A 21,309-nucleotide genomic window follows, 5' to 3' on the forward strand; every position below is an offset into this window, starting at 1 on the left:
AGACAAATTACCTGTTTGGAATGATTTGGAAGCTCAATTTAAGGCACAGCTTTGCAAATTTAACTTATGTCATATAGAAGAGAAAGGCCTCCAAAGGGAACATGACAACAAATAGCTTTTGAGATGCTAATATAAATGAAATTAAGGAATTATTTTGCCATCTTTAATTATAGTAAAATTTTACCTAAACCAAAGATGAATCATCTCAAACTAAAATGCATTAGGGAACAATTCTAAGTCCAGCTGGGCAACAGAATGCAGGTTATCAGTAAATCACCATCACTGGGGTCATTAAAAAGCAGGATAGACACTACAGTAGTTGGAACAATCCAGTGAATGGCTGTAAAATGCATGGGAACAGACTGGAAGATCTCATAGTGGTCCTTCTTTTTGACTCTATAGAGTACTGCTAGATAGGATCAAAAGTCCTGCTTTGCCACAGTCAGGATAGGACAAGCCATGGTTTAGTTGGCTGTATTAGCGGAGACACAGTTGGTAGTGGGAGAGTGGAAATTTTCTTCTTTGTAGGCTGATGTAAATGTAGAGCAATAGCTGTAATTTTACATTTAGATGCTTGTAACCATCGCTACCTTCTCTCTCTTACTTGATATCACTTAATCCCTGCTCTCCCGTTAATAAACTTTTGCCATAAACCAATTCAGTGCTGTGTTCGAAGGGGAGGGTGTATTTACACCAGTTAAATTAATAAACTGTGATGTACTGACTGTTTAATAGATCAGCGAACTTAATATCTTCTGTGAATGCACAGTAATAGGGACTTGTCCATTGCAGAAAAATATTGCTGAGGAGCTTGGAGGCTGGAATGCTTTGAGGTGAGATTTGGGCCGTGAGAGCCTTGAGGAGTTTGCTGATGGGGAAGATGGACTGATCTGGCAGGGAGCTGACACACAGTCTAATGGCTAGCAAAACTCTCTCTCGCTGAGGCAGAGCGGTAACACAGTTGCTCACAGCTCTGGGTGTCCCCAGCAGTGTGTTACAGCCAGCTGTTGAGCTGTCCTCCATCCGGCCATATCATCAGGAGAACCCAAAGGTGATTTACAACGTCCTTACCCCTGAGCCCCTTCAGTAGCACTGAGCATATCCCTCGCTAGCTTGAGGATTTAGCGCGAAATTTAGATAATTCATTCATGAAAAATCTCTTGTGTGAATAGAAACTGGAAAGATTGGGATTGTTTATCTTAGAAAGGAGATGAATAAGAGGAAACATGCAAAAAGTATAATAATGAGTTTTAGAGAGCAGGTAGATGGGAAACTTCTGTTTTCCTCGTCTCAACACAAGGGGAAATTCAGTGAAACTGAAAGATATCAATTCACTCAACACAAAATTAGACTGTGGAACACATTGCAACCGGGTGTAGTTGAGGCCAAGAGTCATACTGGGTCAGACCAAAGATCCAGCTATCCCAGTATCCTGTCATCCAACAGTGCCAGTGCCAGGAGCTTCAGAGGGAATGAGCAGAACAGGCAATCATCAAGTGATCCATTCCCTGTTGCCCATTCCTAGCTTCTGGCAAACAGAGGCTAGGGACACCATCCCTGCCCATCTTGGCTAATAGCCATTGATGGAGCTAACCTGCATTAATTTGTCTAGGTTTTTTTTAAACCCTGTTACAATCTCGGCCTTCACAACATCCTTTGGCAAAATTCCACAGGTTGACTGTGTGTGTAAAGAAATACTTCCTTTTGTTTGTTTTAAACCTGCTGCCTATTAATTTCATTTGATGGCCCCTAGTTCTTGTGTTATGAGGAGGAGTAAATAACACTTCCTTATTTACTTCCTCCACACCAGTCATGATTTTATAGACCTCTGTCAACTCTTTTCCAAACTGAAAAGACCCACTCTTATTAATCCTAATTTGAAAGCCATTCCATACCCCTAATCATTTTTGTTGCCCTTTTCTGTACTTTTTCCAATATCTTTTTTGAGATGGGGTGATTCACATCTGCATGCAGTATTTAAGATGTGGGCATACCATGGGTTTATATAGAGGCAATATGATATTATCTGTCCTTTTCCTAATGATTCCCAACATTCTGTTAGCTCTTTTGACTGCCGCTGTACAATGAGTGGATGTTTTCAGAGAACTATCCACAATGACTTCAAGATCTTTCTTGAGTGGTAACAGCTAATTTAGACCCCATCATTTTATCTGTATAGTTGGGATTATGTTTTCCAATGTGCATTACTTTGCATTTATCAATATTGAATTTCATCTGCCATTTTGTAGCCCAGTCACACAGTTTTGTGAGGTCCCTTTGCAACTCTTTGCAGTCTGCTTTAGACTTAACTAGCTTGAGTAGTTTTGTATCATCTGCAAATTTTACCACTTCACTGTTTACCCCTTTTTCCAGATCATTTATGAGTATGTTGAATAGTACTGGTCCCAGTACAGACCCCTGGGGGACATCACTATCTATCTCTCTCCATTCTGAAAACTGAGCATTTATTCCTACCCTTTGTTTCCTATCTTTTAACAAATTACCGATCCATGAAAGGACCTTCCCTCTTATCCTGTGACAGCGTACTTTGCTTAAGAGCCTTTGGTGAGGGACCTTGTCAAAGGCTTTCTGAAAATCTAAATACAGTATATCCACTGGATCACTCTTGTCCACATGCTTTTTGATCCCCTCAAAGAATTCTAGTAGATTGGTGAGAGACTATTTCCTTTACAAAAACCATGCTGACTCTTCCCCAACAAACCATGTTCATCTATGTATCTGATAATTCTGTTCTTCACTATAGTTTCAACCAGTTTGCCCGGTACTGAAATCAGGCTTACCAACGTGTAATTGCCGGGATCACCTCTGGAGCCTTTTTTAAAAATTGGCGTCACATTAGCTATTCTCCAGTCATCTGGTACAGAAGCTGATTTAAATGATAAGTTACATACCACAGTTAGTAGTTCAGCAATTTCACATTTGAGTTCCTTCAGAACTCTTGGGTGAATACCATCTGGTCCCGGTGAGTTATTACTGTTTAATTTATCGATTTGTTCCAAAACCTCCTCTAATGACACCTCAATCTGGGACAATTCCTCAGATTTTTCACCTAAAAAGAATGGCTCAGGTTTGGGATTCTCCCTCACATCCTCAGACTGATCAAAAGAATTCATTTAGTTTCTCCGCAATGGTCTTATCGTCCTTGAGTGCTCCTTTAGCACCTCGATTGTCCAGTGGCCCCACTAGTTGTTTAGCAGGCTTCCTGCTTCCGATGTACTTCAAAAAAAAAAAATTGCTTTTACTTTTTGAGTCTTTGGCTAGCTATTCTTCAAATTCTTTCTTGGCCTTCCTAATTATATTTTTACACTTCACTTGCCAGAGTTTATGCTCCTTTCTATTTTCCTCAATAGGATTTAACTTCCACTTTTTAAAGGATGCCTTTTTGCCTTTCACTGCTTCTTTTACTTTGTTGTTTAGGTGTGGTGGTATTTTTTTAGTTCTCTTACTATGTTTTTTAATTTGGGGTATACATTTAAGTTGAGCCTCTATTATGGTGTCTTTAAAAAGTTGCCTTGCAGCTTGCAGGGATTTCACTTTTGGCACTGAATCTTTTAATTTTTGTTTAACTAACTTCCTCATTTTTGTGTAGTCCCCCTTTCTGAAATTAAATGCTGCTGTGTTGGGCTGCTGTGGTGTTTTCCCCGCCACAGGGATGTTAAATCTAATTATTTTATGGTCACTATTACCAAGCGGTTCAACTATATTCATCTCTTGTACCAGATCCTGTGCTCCATTTAGGACTACATCAAGAATTGCCTCTCCCCTTGTGGGTTCCAGGATTAGCTGCTCCAAGAAGCAGTCATTTAAGGTGTCAAGAAACTTTGTCTCTGCATCCCGTCATGAGGTGACATGTGCCCAGTCAGTATGGGAATAGTTGAAATCCCCCAATATTATTGAGTTTTTTATTTTTATAGCCTCTCTAATCTCCCTGAGCATTTCACAGTTGCTATCACCATTCTGGTCAGGTGGTCAGTAGTATATCTCTACTGCCATGTTCTTATTGTTCAAGCATGGAATTACTATCCATAGAGGTTCTATGGTACAGTTTGGTTCATTTAAGATTTTTACTTCATTTGACTCTACGCTTTCTTTCACATATAGTGCCACTCCCCCACCAGCACAACCTGTTCTGTGCTTCCAGTATATTTTGTACCTTGGTATTACTGTGTCCCATGGATTATCCTCATTTCCCCAAGTTTCTGTGATGCCTATTATATCAATATCCTCATTAAATACGAGGCACTGTAGTTCACTCATATTATTATTTAGACTTCTAGCATTTGTATATAATCAATTTTAAAAATTGTCACTTTTCAGCTGTCTTCCATTTTGTGATGTAATTGAATGGGACTCTTTTTCATTTGACTGTTTCTCATCCAGTCCTACCCATATTTTATCTTCCATCTGCTCCGCCTGACTAGGACATAGAGAATCTCCATTAATAGATCCTCCCCTAAGGGATGTCTCTGTCCGAACCATGCTCCTCCTCCACAGGGATATCGGCCTTCCCCCAGCCCTTAGTTTAAAAACTGCTCTACGGCCTTTTTAATTTTAAGTGCCAGCAATCTGGTTCCAGTTTGGTTTAGGTGGAGCCCATCTTCCCTCTATAGGCTCCCCTTTCCCAAAAGGTTCCCCACTTCCTAATAAATCTAAACCCCTCCTCCCTACAGTATCGACTAACTGGCCCTGCGTGTGGAACTGGAAGTATCTCAGAGAATGCTACCGTGGAGGTCCTGGACTTCAGTCTCTCTTACTTAGGAGCCTATATATAAATATATCTCTTCAGGGTTTAAACCAATCTCCAACTATTAGTGATTAGGATGAGATAGTCATTGAGGGGGATTATTCCACACCTATTATCCCACATCTACTGGGGGTTAGACTCAGGCTCTAGGTTTTTTGCTGCCCCAAGCAAAAAATTTTCCGCCCCAAGCTCAGGTGGGGCTGGGGCTCGCAGGCGGCGCTGGAAGTGGAGGGAGTGATGTCACCTTCTCCCAGCGCCTGCAGGGGCTATACCCCCTCCCCCGCCTGCCCACACAGAGAAGCCCCGAGATAAGGGGTGGCACAAGGCAGCACCTTGTGTGCAGATGAGGTGGCTCAGCCCCGGCTCCCCGGCAGGACTCGCCCTCTCGTCTCCAGGTAGCGGCTGGGCCCTGGCAGCTCAGCATCCCGGGGCCGGGGCTTCCCCTTCCCACTGCGGCCTTCGCCCCGTCTAAGTGGTGCAGCTCCGAGAGTGCAACTGCCCCGAAAAAAAAGGCTGGCCGGAGTGCCGCCCCTGGAAATGTGCCACCCCAAGCACGTGCTTGCTTTGCTGGTGCCTAGAGCCGGTCCTGGTTAGACTAGATGACCCTTGCGGTCCCTTTTAACCCTATGATTCTACCTATTGGGGATTCTTGTATCTTCCTCTGAAGCATCTGGCAATGGCCACTCTATAAGACTTGATTCTGGACTAGATGGACCAGAGGTCTGATCCAATGTGGCAATACTTATGTTCCTATGTATCTAGTATCTGCAACCCATTAACCACTGTATTAAGTCTGTAGGGCCACATACTGTTTACCCCTTTCTTCAAATGAATACTGCTATTTTTTTAAATAACCCCATTGATTTCAGTTGGGCTATTTAAGGAGTAAGGTACTACATTACGTGAATAAGGTTGACAAAATCTCACCCATAATCTGTAACCAGCCCAAATATCTTGGCTATCATATAGTTACTATGTCTAGAAACTGTGGCATATTTTAGATACTACTCTTTTAGCTTCAAAAAAGTTGGTTATGTATTGGCTCAGCTTGATAAAACACTTAAATGCTAAAAACAGTCAACAACCATTGGGGTCAGTTTTGAAACTGACCAAATCATTTCTGAGGGCCCAGTCCTAGTCTTCTTGCTCATGTGCGTAGTCCCATGAAGCTGGCCCTTGGCCATTTGATTTCTTGGCAGTTTCTGGACTATAGACTTGCAACATTAAAAAAATATATTTTGTAACAGTATCTATTTTATTAGAAGGTTTTAACTGTTCTTTGAAACTTTCAATATTTGAAGGATCTTGGGAGAAGAAAACAAATGAATATTATTTTGGAATTATAGAACAGCAAATTTCTATAGCTTAAATTTTACTAACAATTAAGTGGTAGATGCTGTTGTTCTGTGTAGAAGTTATCTCAGTGGCTACATACAATACTTTAAGACATGTTTTGGGAATGCTAAAATTAATTTGGTTCAAAGTGTCAGCTATAATTGGGATAAAAATTAGAAACCATATAGATTTGAAACCTGTTTGTATTTTGTCTCATGTTTTGGGAAAGAAACGAATCCTTATAAAATACTGGGGATGATGATACTGACCTCCTTTGTAAAGTGCTTTGAGATATACTGATGAAAAGAGTTCTATAAAAGCTAAGGCATTATCAAGATGGATTTCTGTTAGATTAGTCACTGCTAAAAGGATTATTCTGGAAGGTCAAGCAAGATTTCCTGAAAAATACTTTGAACGACAGCATCGTATGGAAGGGATATTGAGGCAGTGTGATATTCGTACTGCTCTTTCTTTACTGAACAAGCTGCTGCACATTAACTAGGAGCAAGGGAGTGATAATACATTCTGAAGATGCAGGATGACTTCTCTTTTCATAAATTCACAGATTCCAAGGCCAGAAGGGACCATTGCGATCATCTAGTCCAGGCGTCTCAACCACGCAGTCCGCCAAGCTCCCCGTGCCCCATCCTCTCCCCAGCACACTGCATCCACAGCCTACCTCCAGACCAGGGGTAGGCAAACTACGGCTCTGGGTTGGATCTGGCCCCTCAGGGCTTTGGATCCGGCCTGCAGATTTGCCAACCCCGTGGTGCTGAGGGCCCCGCACCGCTCCAGGAAGCGGCGGGCACCGCTTCCCTGCGACCCTGGGGGAGGGGGAGCAGAACTCCGTGAGCTATTCTTGCCTGTGGGTACCTCCCCTGAAGCTCCCACTGGCCGAGAATGGGGAACCTTCAGGGGAGGTACCCACAGGCAAGAACAGCTCACGGAGTTCTCTGCTCCCCCTCCCCCCGGGGCCACGGGGACAGGGTGCCCACTGCTGCACGGGGCCAGGGCCGGGGCCAGGGCAGGCAGGGAGCCTACCCTGGCCCCGGTGCGTGCCCCTGCCACCCCAGAGCCACTCAAGGTAAGCAGCGCTGGGTCGGAACCCAAACCCCTCCTGCACCCCAGCTCCCTGCCCTGAGCCCCCTGCCTGCACCCCAAACCCCGCACTCCCTCCTGCACCCTAACTCCCTGCCCGGAGCTCCCTCCTGCACCCCATCCTCCTGCCCGGAGCCCCCTGCGGTACCCCACAGGCAGGGGCGGGGGTGGAATGGGGGGCAGGGACAGCAGGTGAGGGGGTGATGAGGCCCTCGGGCCAATGTACGAGTCCTCATGTGGCCCTCCTGGTGATTCGAGTTTGAGACCCCGATCTAGTCTGATCTCTTGTATAACACAGGTCGTAGAACTTCCCCAGTATAATTTCTAGACCATGTGTTTTAGAAAAACATCCAATCTTGATTTAAAAGTTGGTATTCATGGAGAAAACAACTACGATCCTTGGAAATTGTCCCAATGGTTACTTACCCTTGCTGTTAAAATTTTACACCTTGTTTTTAGTCTGAATTTGTCTAGCTTTAACTTCCAGTCATTTGATCATGTTATTGCTAGATTGAAGAGCCTATTATCAAAAATTTGCTCCCCATTGTAACAGTTCTGGGGTGCAATGTAGACCAGTAAGGAGTTGTGGCACCACTTGCTTTGTAAGCCTGGGTACTGTACAATGCTTTGCTGCTATAGCTTCAACCTGGGATGATCTCAACCAGCCTACCAGCATGTAAGTCACACCTTGAGCATCTGCGTCCTAGACAGTCCTGGTTCAGCAGCTCTGTCTACAGCCCCACTCTGGCTTCCACCAGCCTTGGTTACAACCAGCAAGGTGACTCTAACATACTCCCAGTCCCAAATTTTCCCCAAACTCTGTGTTCTTCAATGTCCAGGCCTCTCCTGGACAATTTCGAGAAATAATAAGGTTATTTTGTTCATTTAAAGACACAAGAGCACATCACAGCTTATAAACTTTACAGGGGTAAAATATATTATCTTCCCCTCAAATGCAGAGTTGGTTTATAGTAAAATATAAAACAGATTTATTGACAATAGGTCATAGGTACAGTGGTGCCAAGTAAAAGGAATAAAGTTAGAAAGGGTTCCTAGCAAATATAAGTGAAAACACACACCTAAAAGTCTAAAACTTAGTCTTGCAAGGTACAGGCTTTGTTCAAGATCGTTCCTGTCACCAATTTTCTTTTCAGTCATGGCTGACTTTCCCTCAGTCAAGACCTTCCTCAGACCTACAATAAGCTGCTTCCCTTGTCTTCCTAAGTGAAAGATCTTTGCCTAAGCAGGTTTCTTACTTGTGTTTATTTTCCAGAGACTTCAGCCTCTGCTTGGTTGAAGGACCTATTTTTCTCTGTTTGCAAGAGCTCTGTTCTCTTGGGCTGTCTAGTGATGAATGCCAAAGACGGCTTCTGTCCTTGCTTATCTTCCAAAATTCCAGAGTGTCATTGTTTCAAGAGGCAGGATGACCTCATGCTGTTCTTCCCTTCCTGTGGGTTTCCAATCCCTCTGTATGTAAATTGGGTTTCCATTGTTTTGATTCCATCATGCTTCATTTTCATAGGAGTGAGGTAAATAGCTGCTTTCTCTCTTGTCTGGCAGGGAACCTGTTTCTCCCTGTTTGGACACAGACTTTAAAGCATAATATCACTAAGTGTCCATATTTCCTCATACAGTGTTAATACATACATTTCACAATTATATTAATCATCCGTGTGTCATTAGCTTTCAGAAAAGACCTCACTTCATACACTTCTAAAATATAGTAATATTGTATACAATGTTGATTCCATTGCTTATCACTTGAATTTCAGCTCCTCTGTCTTTATAGACCAGTAAACCTGTGAAGTGGATTCTTCTGAGGGTTACCTCTCAAAGTAAACTTTATTCAAGCTGTGAGAAAGGTGACGTGGAGTCTGGATACTCTTTCTTCCCTTGCTGGTGTTGCTAAATTGCAAACTGTTTTTTTTCCTGCAATCTCCCCCTCTTGTCAGTTTGAGGGCCCTGTTTACGGCTTATATGTAAATGTACCTTCTTTCTTGCTGCCTGATGACCAGGCTGGTCAGAGAAGCAAATACATTCTTTTGTCTAGGGGAGACCTGTTTACCAGTTCCCCCTGATATGCCTGGCTTAAACACATTTTAGTCATAACACCAGCATATATCCATAACTCTCTTAATACACACTACATACATACATCATACAAGACTATTATCAGTGAGCTATTAGTATTGAAAAGATACCTTACAAGATATATTTTGTACAGAGATTATTACAGTAGTGTGTAGGGGTGAATACAAGGGTGTTTATGGTTACGCACATGTAGGTACTTATAGACTGTAACCAAATCACCCCTTAACCTTTTCTTTAAGATAAATAGATTGAGTTCCTTGAATCTATCACTGTAAGGTTTTCTAATCCTTTAATCATTCTCATGGCTCTTCTCTGAACCCTTTCCAATTTATCAACATCCTCTTGAATTGTGGGCACCAGAACTGGACATAGTATTCCAGCAGTGGTCACACCAGTGTTAAATACCAACTCTGTTCCTACTCAAGATTCCCCTGTTTATGCATCCCTTTTGGCCACAGCATTACACTCAGAGTTATGTTCAGCTGATTATCTAGCATGACCCCCGAATCTTTTTCAGAGTCACTGCTTCCCAGGTACAATCCCCTATCCTAAGTATGACCTACATTCTTTATTCACAGAGATAAATATTTAGATTTATCCATATTAAAACATTGTTTGCTTGCATCCATCTTACCAAGCAATCTAGATCACTCTATATCATTCTATATCAATGATGTGTACTCTTCATTATTTACCACTTCTCCAACTTTTGTGTCATCTGCAAACTTTATCAGTGATAAATTTATGTTTTCTTCCAGGTCATTGATAAAAATTTTAAATGGTGTAGGGCCAAGAACCAATCCCTGCAGGACCCACTAGAAACAGACCTGCTTGATGATGAATCCCTGTTTACAATTTTATTTTGATACTTATCAGCCAGTTTTTAATCCATTTAATGTGTGCCATGTTAATTTAATAACATTCTAGTTTTTTAATCAAAATGTTGTGCGGTACCAAGTCAAACACCTTACAGAAGTCTAAGTATATTACATCAATACTATTACCTTTATCAGCCAAATCTGTAATCTCAATAAAGATAGATATCAAGTTAGTTTGACAGGATCTATTTTCCATAAATCCATGTTGATTAGCATTAATTGTATTACCATCCTTTAATTCTGTATTAATCAAATCTTGTGTCAGCTGTTCCACTATCTTTCCTGCAATCAGTGTCAGACTGACAGTCCTGTAATTGCCTGGGTCATCCCAGTAACCCTTTTTAAATATAATGACAGGTTTCAGAGTAACAGCCGTGTTAGTCTGTTTTCGCAAAAAGAAAAGGAGTACTTGTGGCACCTTAGAGACTAACCAATTTATTTGAGCATGAGCTTTCGTGAGCTCACGAAAGCTCATGCTCAAATAAATTGGTTAGTCTCTAAGGTGCCACAAGTACTCCTTTTCTTTTTAAATATGACAGCCTTGGTCAGGGAAAGTAACAGATTTTTCCCTTCCTACTATCCATTGCCCTCCAACTCATTCCCCAAAGGCCCGCACCTGTTCCTGGTGCATTTCCTCTGCTGGGCTAGAATTTCCCCCCATCTCCCTTCCTCTGTTGACACAGAAGTAATCAGATTGCACAATAAATCTTGGGCCTTGTAGTTAATGGCTCAACCAAATGGTTTCCAATTCCCTTTCTGCAAAGTCACCAGTATAAGCTATCCACTGAAGATAAAGATGCCTCTCAACAAACTCATTTGCTAGAATAGCAACAGAAAGCAAACACAAATGCGGCTGGGTAGGCGGAAGAGGGGAATACAAATGAAGTGAGTTAAAGCCTGCATTTCATAAAACAGTGCGGTATGCAGTATGAATTACTTTATAATGATTGACTAATCCAAAACACCAAGAGAGTTGTTCTGTTTTTAAATGTGCAGTAGAACCTCGCTGATCTTCATACTTTCAAATTCACACCAAAAATTAGTAGTCTCTCCCAAATGCCCAGCAAAAATGCAATAGCAAAGCCTTATACTGAATTGATTAGTTTAAAAATTAATTACCAGTAATTCATTATTTTAAAAATTAATGGCCAGTAAATTTATTAATGGGCTATGAAGTATAATAAACAATAGGAATTTACCTAGAGTTGTCAAATTCAATGATCAAGGTGCATTTTGTGAGTCATGAGCCTTGTTTTTTATTGTGTGTGCACTTGCTGACTGATTTGCAAAGTCCAGTCATTGGCATTGGTTCATTAATGTGAATTTTTGGGGTTCTCCCACCTAGATGTGAGTTTTCTCTCTGCTTTTTGATAGAGTTCCTCTGTGACAGCTGAATTCACAGCTAGTGATGTTCAGTAGTTTTGTTTTGGTGCAGTCTGTTTTCAGAAATTTGTTTCCAATCCATTTAAATTTTCCTGATTGTCTGTCTCTTGGAGTAGTTTGGCAGAATGTAAATGGAAGTGCTATTTGAAGTATCCTGTAATATAAAGATAGCTACTTTTACAGCCACAAAAATGGAACAAGAGCTCAGCCCTGAATATATACCTATTCTGGAGGCCTGATTCATCCCTGCTACTGGAGGCAAACCGTGCCTGTCTTAACAAGCAGGGGACACTATGCCCAGACAGGTTTTGCACTGCTGCTTATTGAGAGGTTCTGCCAGGCAGCTGGGTAGCTTTAAGTTGAAATTCAGGCTATATAGGAAACTCTCTGAATGAAGAAAAGGAGGACTTGTGGCACCTTAGAGACTTAACAAATTTATTTGAGCATAAGCTTTCATGAGCTACAGCTCACTTCATCGGATGCATACCATGGAAAATACAGTGGGGAGATTTATATACACAGAGAACATGAAACAATGGGTGTTACCATACAAACTGTGACGAGAGTGATCAGGTAAGGTGAGCTATTACTAGCAGGAGAGCGGGGGGTCGGGGGGAACCTTTTGTAGTGATGATCAAGGTGGGCCATTTCCAGCAGTTGACAAGGAACAGTGTGGGGAGGGGGGGTGGAATAAACATGGCGAAATAGTTTTACTTTGTGTAATGACCCATCCACTCCGTCTTTATTCAAGCCTAAATTAATTGTATCCAGTTTGCAAATTAATTCCAATTCAGCAGTCTCTCGGAGTCTGTTTTTGAAGTTTTTTTTGTTGAAGAATTGAAACTTTTAGGTCTGTAATCGAGTGCCCAAAGAGACTGAAGTGTTCTCCGACTGGTTTTTGAATGTTATAATTCTTGACGTCTGATTTGTGTCCATTTATTCTTTTACGTAGAGACTGTCTGGTTTGGCCAATGTACATGGCAGAGGGGCATTGCTGGCACATGATGGCATATATGACATTGGTAGATGTGCAGGTGAATGAGCCTCTGATAGTGTGGCTGATGTGATTAGGTCCTATGATGGTGTCCCCTGAATAGATTAATTCTCTGAATGAAGTTGCCTGGGATTCTGCTGAGAATCAGTTATCCTCACTCTCCCTGCTACAGCAGGCTTTTCCCACTTTTGGGAAGATGTAAGCACACAGTAGGCCCCTTAGCTAGCTGTCACAACCCCTGCCCTGGTAGACTTACCGTCCCTGTGGACCCTTGTGCTACAGATCATTCTAGGGCTGAATCTAGCCCCACATTTTCAATGTTTTTTTTTATCTTAAAGCAGGTGGTTACTTGGTTGGTTGGTGGGTCTGTTCTGTAACCTAACCAGTCTTTTAAGCTAATGGCCAAGTGATGATAAAGTGAAAATAGTGTGTGTGTGTGTTGACTTAATAGAATTAAGCACAAGTAACTAAAATAAAATAAAAACTGTCCCACTCAATTTTAGCTTTGAAATTAAAGAGTGCTTCCAGGTATCCTGTTACTCAGCTGAGAGTGCTGCTTATTTTACCCGCCCTACTTTTGTTTCTTTAGGCCTCAATCCAGAAAAGCACTTAGGCACATGAGTAGTTGAAATCACTGGGGTAATAGAGAGAGAGAGGTTCACAACATCTTTCATGCAAACCCATTTTCATTTCAGTATTTTTCCCTTTGATTTGGGCTGATTTGCTAAAAGTAGTCAACTTTAGTATACAGTAGGTGATTGACACAAACTTTCAGATCTAGTTCTTTTCTGATTCTCTGCTTGAGTAGTTTTGTTGCCATCTTCTAGTGTCCTGTGGACTAGGTAGGGTTGCCAGGCATCCAGTTTTTGACTGGAATGTCCAGTTGAAAAGGGACCCTGGTGGCTCCAGTCAGCACCACCGACCAGGCCATTAAAAGTCCGGTTGACAGTGCTGCGGGTTTAATGCAGGCCAGCTCCTACCTGTCATGGCACTGCACTGTGCCCTGGGAGCAGCCAGCAGGTTGGCTCCTAGGTGGGGGGGGGCACCAGCTCCGCACTCCCATTGGTCGGGAACTGCTGCCAGTGGGAGCTGGGGGAGGGGGGCAGTGCCTGCAGGTGAGAGCAGCACACAGAGCCTCCTGGCCCTCCCCGCCTAGGAGCCAGACCTGCTGGCCGCTTCCAGGAGGCAGTGCGGAGTCAGGACAGGCAGGGAGCCTGCCTTAGCCCTGCTGCGCCACTGACCGGGGGCAACCTGAGGCAAGCCCATGCCCTTGCCCCAGCCCTGAGCCCCCCAAAACATGGAGCCCCTTCTTGCACCCCAAACCCCTCATCCCCAGCCCTACCCCAGAGCCTACATCCCCAACCGGAGCCCTCACCCCCTCCCGCATCCCAACCCCCTGCCCCACCTCCGTGAAAGTGAGTGAGGGTGGGGAAGAGCAAGCCATTGAGAGAGGGGGAATGTAGTAAGCGGGGGGTGGGGGGCAGGCAAGACCTCGGGGAAGGGACGGGGAGGGCATTGGGGAAGGGGCGTGACTGGGGTGTTCAGTTTTGTGCGATTGGAAAGTTGTCAACCCTAGGACTAGGTGTTGGATCATATTAAAGAAGTTCTGTATTAAAATCACAAATGAGTTTGATTCCTCATAGTTTAAATTCCAGGGTATTACTAATTATGAGGTCTCTTGGTTTTTGGTCTCTTGTTTTTACTATTTCTCTCCCTCTGTGTGTGAAACTTGCAAGCTGCTAATTGTGTTAGTACATCCTAAGACAGAGTCTGTTCTCAAAGCAATACTTTGTAACAAAAACTACTTGCAGAGAGAGAGACTCAAAGTGATACTTTGTAACAACAGAAACAGCACACCGAGACTCCCTGCCCTTTTGTTGTATTTATCTCGCTTTGTTAACAATTGTGATTAAAATAGAGATAGAGGATGTATGTGGCTGGATGCTTGGTGTGGATAATAAATCAATGATCAGGGAGGTACTAGCCTAGGAGTTCAGTATTGATCGGCCAAAGAATGCGCAGAGTGGAGACAACCAGATGACCCCCGGAGGGCAGACTGGAATCCACCAAACAGCCTCAAGGATGGGAGAACCGAAGAACAAGATAACATCTGGCAGCATGGAGCCGTCAGGAATGTGCCATCTGCAGACTGATTCAGCAACAGCATGATGAAGCAATTGCCATAGACTGGCATAGGAATACATTCCTATAAAGATGGTCTCTAGAAACTGAAAACTTTGGGGTCTGAATCTGCAAACCAACTTCCAGGAGCATCAGATGAGCATCTGATAAGGCCCTGCTCCCTCCTCGTGTCCAGGCCACCTGGCCAGTGGCTTGGCACGAGCAACTCTAAGGCTGGTAACTATGATAACAACCTTGCAGAACCTGTGTGTGTGTGTGTGTGTGTGTGTATGAATGAATGTGTGAATAAATATGAAATTGAATGGAATGTTATAGCTGTAACTAACTGCTTATTATGATTCTTTCTGTATTCAGAAAGATAAATGTGGCATTTTGCCTTTTCCCCTTTAATAAGATCCTGCTGGTTTTTATTTTATTGGTATAACATAGGCCTATCATGAAACTGCTGAAAGAGTCATTTACTGAGATGTTTTCTGCCTTCCTTTCAATGTGTTTCAGAAAATCTTCAGAAGAACTGGACATGGATAAAGTGACAGCAGCTATGGTACTAACCAGTTTATCCACCAGCCCTTTGGTTCACAGCCCTCCTGTACGGCCCAATGGTAAACATACAACATAATACTCTGGGGGATTGTAAGAAGTGGTAGTAATACATTATACTGAGAATCTGAAAGTTACTTTTCCGTTTTGTGGCAGGCACATAGCACACCTGAATAAATATGGTAGGGATAACGTATCCTTACCTGCCCCAGTAGTAGTAATTCAACTGGAAAAGAAAAATAGCTGCCCAATTGTCCTGTTGTACCCATTGTAATTATCCACTAGTCGAGCTAGAGGCAAGCTTGAGGACTAGTGAGAGCATTCAGGTAAGTAAGGAGGAGCAGAATCCACCTTGGAGGGGACTGTGATTTACTCTATGTTTATACTGTGCCTAGGACAGTTGGGCCTTGACCTAGTAGAGGTCTCTAGGTGCTGTTGGAGAAAAGCCCATAAATGAGAATATGGCTTCTGAGTGGCAGTGGAGCTGCTCTGTCATCTGTAACCCTAGCTCACCCCTTGCATGGGAGGAAAGACCAGAGGAGGATCATTACATTGGTGGATCTTCTGACCGCCCTGAAACATTAGTTCTCCAGAGTATCAGATTATTTTATACATACACATGAAGTCAATATGGCAGTGATTTTCAGCCTTTTCCATACTATCCCCACCCACCCACATCTTCCCTAGTCAGGATATAGCCAGGACCTATTCCCATTTAGCAATATGAGAAGGCAGGGTAATTGTGACCCCCCCCACATCACCCCTAGGAGACCTGATTGCAACTTCAAGGCTGAAAAGCCATGCAGGAGGGTTCTGCATAAGTACAGGTCCCCCCCAGGCAGTTCTAGTTGCAGAATCGGGGACTTCATTCCCATCCTGTGCATCTGTTTCCAGGATCATTTCTCTCAGACAACATGCAACCAAACTCATGAATCTCATAAGTAGGGCCCTACCAAATTCATAGTCGATTTGGGTCAATTTCATGGTCAGAGGAGTTTAAAAATCATAAATTTCATGATTTCACACATTTAAATCTGAAATTTCATGGTGTTGTAATTGTACGGTCCTGACCCAAAAAGGAGATGGGGGGGGGGACAAAGTTATTGTAGGGAGGGTGGCAGTACTGCTACCCTTATTTCTACGCTGTTGCTGGCAGTAGTGCTGCCTTGAGAGCTGGGAGGCTAGAGAGTGGCAGCTGCTTGCCGGGAGCCCAGTTCTGAAGGCAGAGCTGCCGCCAGCAGCAACACAGAAGTAAGGATGGCCTGGTGTGATATTGCCACCCTCACTTCTGCGCTGCTGCCTGCAGAGCTGGGTACCCAGCCAACTGCTGCCCCTCTCCAGCCACCCAGCTCTGAAGGCAGCACAGAAGTAAGGGTGGCAATACCATGACTCTCCTAAAATACCCTTGCAACCCCCCTGAAAATCCCTTTTGGGTCAGGACCGCCAATTTGAGAAATGCTGGTCACCACCGTGAAATCTGTATGGTATAGGGTAAAAGCACACAAAAGACCAGATTTCACATGGGGAGACCAGATTTCACAGTCCGTGACAGGTTTTTCATGGCTGTGAATTTGGTAGGGCCCTAACAATAAGACACTTGATTACATGAACACAAGTATGAAACAATTCATAAATCTGATAAGCAACTGGTGTTTTCAACATCTGATAATGAAATTGATAAGAAAATGTCATTGATAGTTTGAGAGGGCTTGTAAGGGTTTAAAAATTTATAATATTATGTGGCAGAGATCCTGACGCTGTGATGCACTTGTTGGAGGTCCATGGAGACTTAGCCTGTCATGTGTGCTGGCTCTTCCTCCTCACTTCCAGCTGCTGACTATATACTAAATACTTTACGCTGCCAAATGTGTTAGTGTAAATGCAAATCAGGTCCACTTTGTGTTTGTTTTCTTCTTGTCAACCTCATTTAGTCGTTTTCTTTTGTATTTGTATTTCAAAAATGTTTTTGATTAAATCTCCATCTCACTGAGGTAAAGGGAAGCTATAAAACCAGAGAACACAAAGCACTGCCATAAATGTGTCAGAAAATTACATTTGAAAGCACGTTTCCTCCTTTGTTTTTCTGAACAAACAGCATTTTTAAATGGTGCTAAGTTCACAAGTTGATACCAGATGTGTTGCTTAGCTTGGTTATGGGACTGAAGTGCAACTCATTCAAAAAACAGAAAAAAGGAGAACACACAAGAATTCCAAAGTGCTGTAACCACAAACTGAAACAGTTTTGCATTATGTACTAATGTATTGTTTTGTGCTTTGTCAGCGATGAGCTAATTATTTGTACATTTTCAAAAGGAATTGTGGAACTCACTAACTTGCCCACATTTTGCACTCTGACCCTGATCCTGCAAACACTTAAGCACATAAGTGAGTATAATTATACATGAGCTTAATATTTGCAGGATTGGGCCCTGTGTTGTGAGCAATGGATATTTTTAATAATTTCTCATGCTTTAGGGCCTGATCCAAAATCTGTGGAAGTCAGTGAAAGATTTCTATTGACTTCAGTGGGTTTTGGATGAGGCTTTTGGTAACGAGTGAAGGAAATGATTCTTGTGCCTGTACTACCACTGAGAATGAGACTTGTGTGTGAAAAAGTGAGGAAGAGTTTGTGAGGGACAGGAAACTGCAGGTACTGTCAGCTTTGGAAAAATTCCAGTCTCACATTTAATACTGAATTTTATTATTTACTTGCTAAGCACCAGCAGAGTGCTTGGCACTCTATGAGTGGGGGAAGGGGGTTCCCGGGAGGGGGTCCCCTGCCCCAGAGCAGGTATTTCTAAATAAATAAATAAAGATCTGATACATAAACACACTGGCAGACCATGAGGTTGATGTTGGAGCAGTTTTGATTGTTTGGTGTTTTAACAGTAGGCTGATGACAGCATTTTTACAGATATGGGTTAGTGTTTTGGGGCTGGGTATGCATCTTCTCGGGGTGGGGGTGTCTGAAATTACAAACCAAGGATTTAGGCGTACTCAGAAGTTTAAGATTGGGGAATGTGTATAGCACATTTAGGGTTTCTGCCAGTCAAAGGGAGGGGATTTGATTTTTTAATGTAATTTATCTATCAATTTGGGCCCTATTCAGGGAAAACATTCCTATGCATGATTGTAGTGAAACATATGCTTAAGTCGCACTGAAGTCAGTATGTCCTAGGAATGCTCAAAATTAAGCATGTGCTTCAATGCTTTCCTGAATCAAGCACTCATCAATCTGACTGCTCCAGATATAGTTATATTCCAGAATAGTTTTTTGTCTCCCCGCTTCAGCTTTTTCTTTTCTAGAAAGGTGGTGTCAAGGCTGATTCCCCACTCTGGCACTTAGAGTGCAAAAGGTGGGGGCCCGCAAGGATTTTAAAAATTAATGCTGGCCACTCCAGGCTGGTATTAAACTCCCAAGGTCACAACTTCTCTCTGTCCTTGGATGGGTAGATGCTGCCACCATCCAAGTGCAAACCCCTCCCCCCCCTTTCTAGAACCCAGTAAGGAAGACTTGGGAATTCCTTCCTGTGGGGGTACCCTCAAGCCCTTTCACCCCCCCTTCCCGGGAAGAGCTGAGCAAAAAAAAAAGGAAATTAGCTGTTGTCACCAGTCAATTAAACAACATATGCACAAACCTTTTAGGGACACAAAAATCCAGTCCTGCCACCAAAAGGGACTTTATAGCTAACTGGCTGGCTGGGTGTCCATAAAAGGGAGCTACCCACCCCCCTTCATTTATCACAGGTGGGTTTTTTACTGAAACAAATTTTAGTAAGATCAGTTTGTCCTCTTTGCAAACTGAGTTATCTGGCTTTTCTCTGCCTAAGGTAAACATGGTAACTGAGCACCAGATAAAAGCAAACGGATCTCCTTAGCTTTAACTCATGACATCCGTTAACTCCTGTTGTTGCTGTTCTTACAGAATCCTTGAACGGATCTTGGAAAGAAGGAGGATTTGTGCCTTCTAGTACCAGCAGTAGTGGATACTGGAGCTGGAGTGCACCCAGTGATCAGTCCAATCCATCCACCCCATCTCCGCCTCTGTCTGCTGACAGCTTCAAACCCTTTCGAATGCCCTCTCAGCCTGATGATAGTATTGATGAAGCCGAAACCAGCAATCTCCTTTTTGATGAGCCCATCCCTAGGAAGAGAAAGGTTCGCCTCCTGTGCAGCTCCACAGTGCTACACATCCGGGATCCTGTTCTGCTGGGGAGGGGGAGGAAGAAACCCACAAAAGATCACACAAGCAACTCTGCAGGGAGTTTCAGAGGCTACACAGATACTCTCCATAGCCCCGTGTATGTGCTAGCCCATGCAGCATGTCCCCCTTAACTCCACCCCTCTGGCTAGTACACATGCTGCCATCAGCACCAAGTGTTTGCTAGCAGATGTTGGGGACACACATAGCTCCTGCCCAGAGAAGCAGCAAGATGCTCCCTGAAGAGACCCCTGGCCACGCAGGGGATTTCTGCCCTGCTTTGGCAAATTCCTTTGGGACAGGCTGTAACAGGCAGCCTCTCCCTTTTCCCTTTTTGCCATCACAAGGCAGGATTTGGCCCTGTATTTCTAGTTCACTGAAAATGCTGGTAGCTTATCGGATGCCCTAATAAGGTGAAGCACTCAGAACAAACATGAGGGGCGGGCGGGGAGACAAACTGAATCTGTATCGTGTCATCAGGCCAAATCAGGGAAACTTCACTGAAATCAACCTCACTCCGCCAAGGAAGGATCCGTGTGGCCACTCACAACTAAATAAATGAAACTAAACCAAATGCTTTAATTTGGTATGTAACTCCCCTTCCCCCATCACTATGCCAGCAAGCAAAGTGCCTCTCTTGAAGAAGAAAACAAAGAGATGGCATTAGTCCAAGCTTTCTTCACTCCTAACACAGCAGGATAGATTTTACGTAGCAAGATGAAAAAGAGCTTTGTGTGAGAAAGAGGAAAACAAGGTATTTATCCTTTCTTGGTGACTTCTTCTCTTGATCAGATCGAGAGCAATAATTGCCACACTGCTGGCAGGATGAAGTTTTAATGATTGTTTTTAAACCCGATCAGATTTTATCTTTTTGCTACAGGAGTTGCTCATTTGCTGTCCCACAACCACGCTTGCCTTTGTTGGGACATCTTTTGCTAGGGTGATATAAAATACTGTTCCCTGTTGCTAAATAAAAAAACAGTATGGAGAACACATTTGCTATGATAAATTAAAAGTTAGTTATTAAAATAAATCCAGAGATAACTCTGGGGGTTGTGGGAGGACAGAGAGAGAAAAAGAAATGCTGTGATTTTTTTTATTACCCAGTTAAAGCTGTGTTTGTCATTGTTCTGATTGTTCAGCAATGATTAGGCAGATGTTTTTACAACTGCCATTCTTACGGTTTTATTATTCATATTTTACATACCCTCCACAAACATTTTATACTTGATGGTCTGTTTTGGTGTTTTCAGTTTTTGGCCTGTACAACAAACATCAAATTTGTATAAGGAATGAATGATATTACATGGGGTTCACCTATAGCAAATTCACTTTCTCCTATGTTTTCATTCTGACCCTGACTAGTAATTGTCTGATTGTGACTTTGCACTTTGGAGAAAAATATTTATGATCTAATTACTGGTTTGTTAGCGCTGTCAGTCCACAAAGTGTAAATGTGAAAATACAGCGATTGATAACTTCACCAATTAGGAGTAACAGAATGCCTAATCAGTTAGTGTCAAATTACTTCTGTTTCATGGAGTCACATCTTGGACAACGTCATCTACTCCACTTCCACCCCTCAAGAAAGTTGAATGTTTACATTTTGCCATAAATTCAACCCATTCCCCACCAAATCACTTACTTATTTCTGAGTGGGAGGAGTTAAAAGCACTAAAGAATGATCAGGCAATTGCTTGACTATCTTAATACTCAGAACTCACTAATTTGGCGAAGAGAAGGTGCCTATAACAGTAAAACGGTTTCTATAGAAATGGACTATTCCATTGCCAGGGAAAGCAATAAATTCTTGAAAATTGGCAGGTTTCATGAGATCCAGTCTCAGGCTGACTGTTGCCTTTTTAACACACTACCCTGTGTG

General features: G+C 42.9%; 1 protein-coding gene across 9 annotated transcripts in view; it reads left to right on the forward strand.

Moving 5' to 3' along the window:
• Positions 1 to 21,309, forward strand: part of ZNF704 (zinc finger protein 704) — a 164,708-nt gene that overhangs the window by 99,967 nt on the left and 43,432 nt on the right. For all 9 annotated transcript variants that reach the window (XR_006288464.1, XR_006288460.1, XR_006288461.1 and 6 more), the window contains exons 3-4: positions 15,185 to 15,288; positions 19,152 to 19,384. Coding sequence is in view for 1 of the 9 variants with exons in the window: in XM_043539434.1 (XP_043395369.1) it covers positions 15,185 to 15,288; positions 19,152 to 19,384 (337 nt within the window). In the remaining 8 variants the exon portion in view is untranslated. The remainder of the gene's footprint in view (positions 1 to 15,184; positions 15,289 to 19,151; positions 19,385 to 21,309) is intronic.

Source organism: Chelonia mydas, chromosome 2 (genome assembly GCF_015237465.2).
Source record: "Chelonia mydas isolate rCheMyd1 chromosome 2, rCheMyd1.pri.v2, whole genome shotgun sequence".
Lineage (NCBI taxonomy): Eukaryota > Metazoa > Chordata > Testudines > Cheloniidae > Chelonia > Chelonia mydas.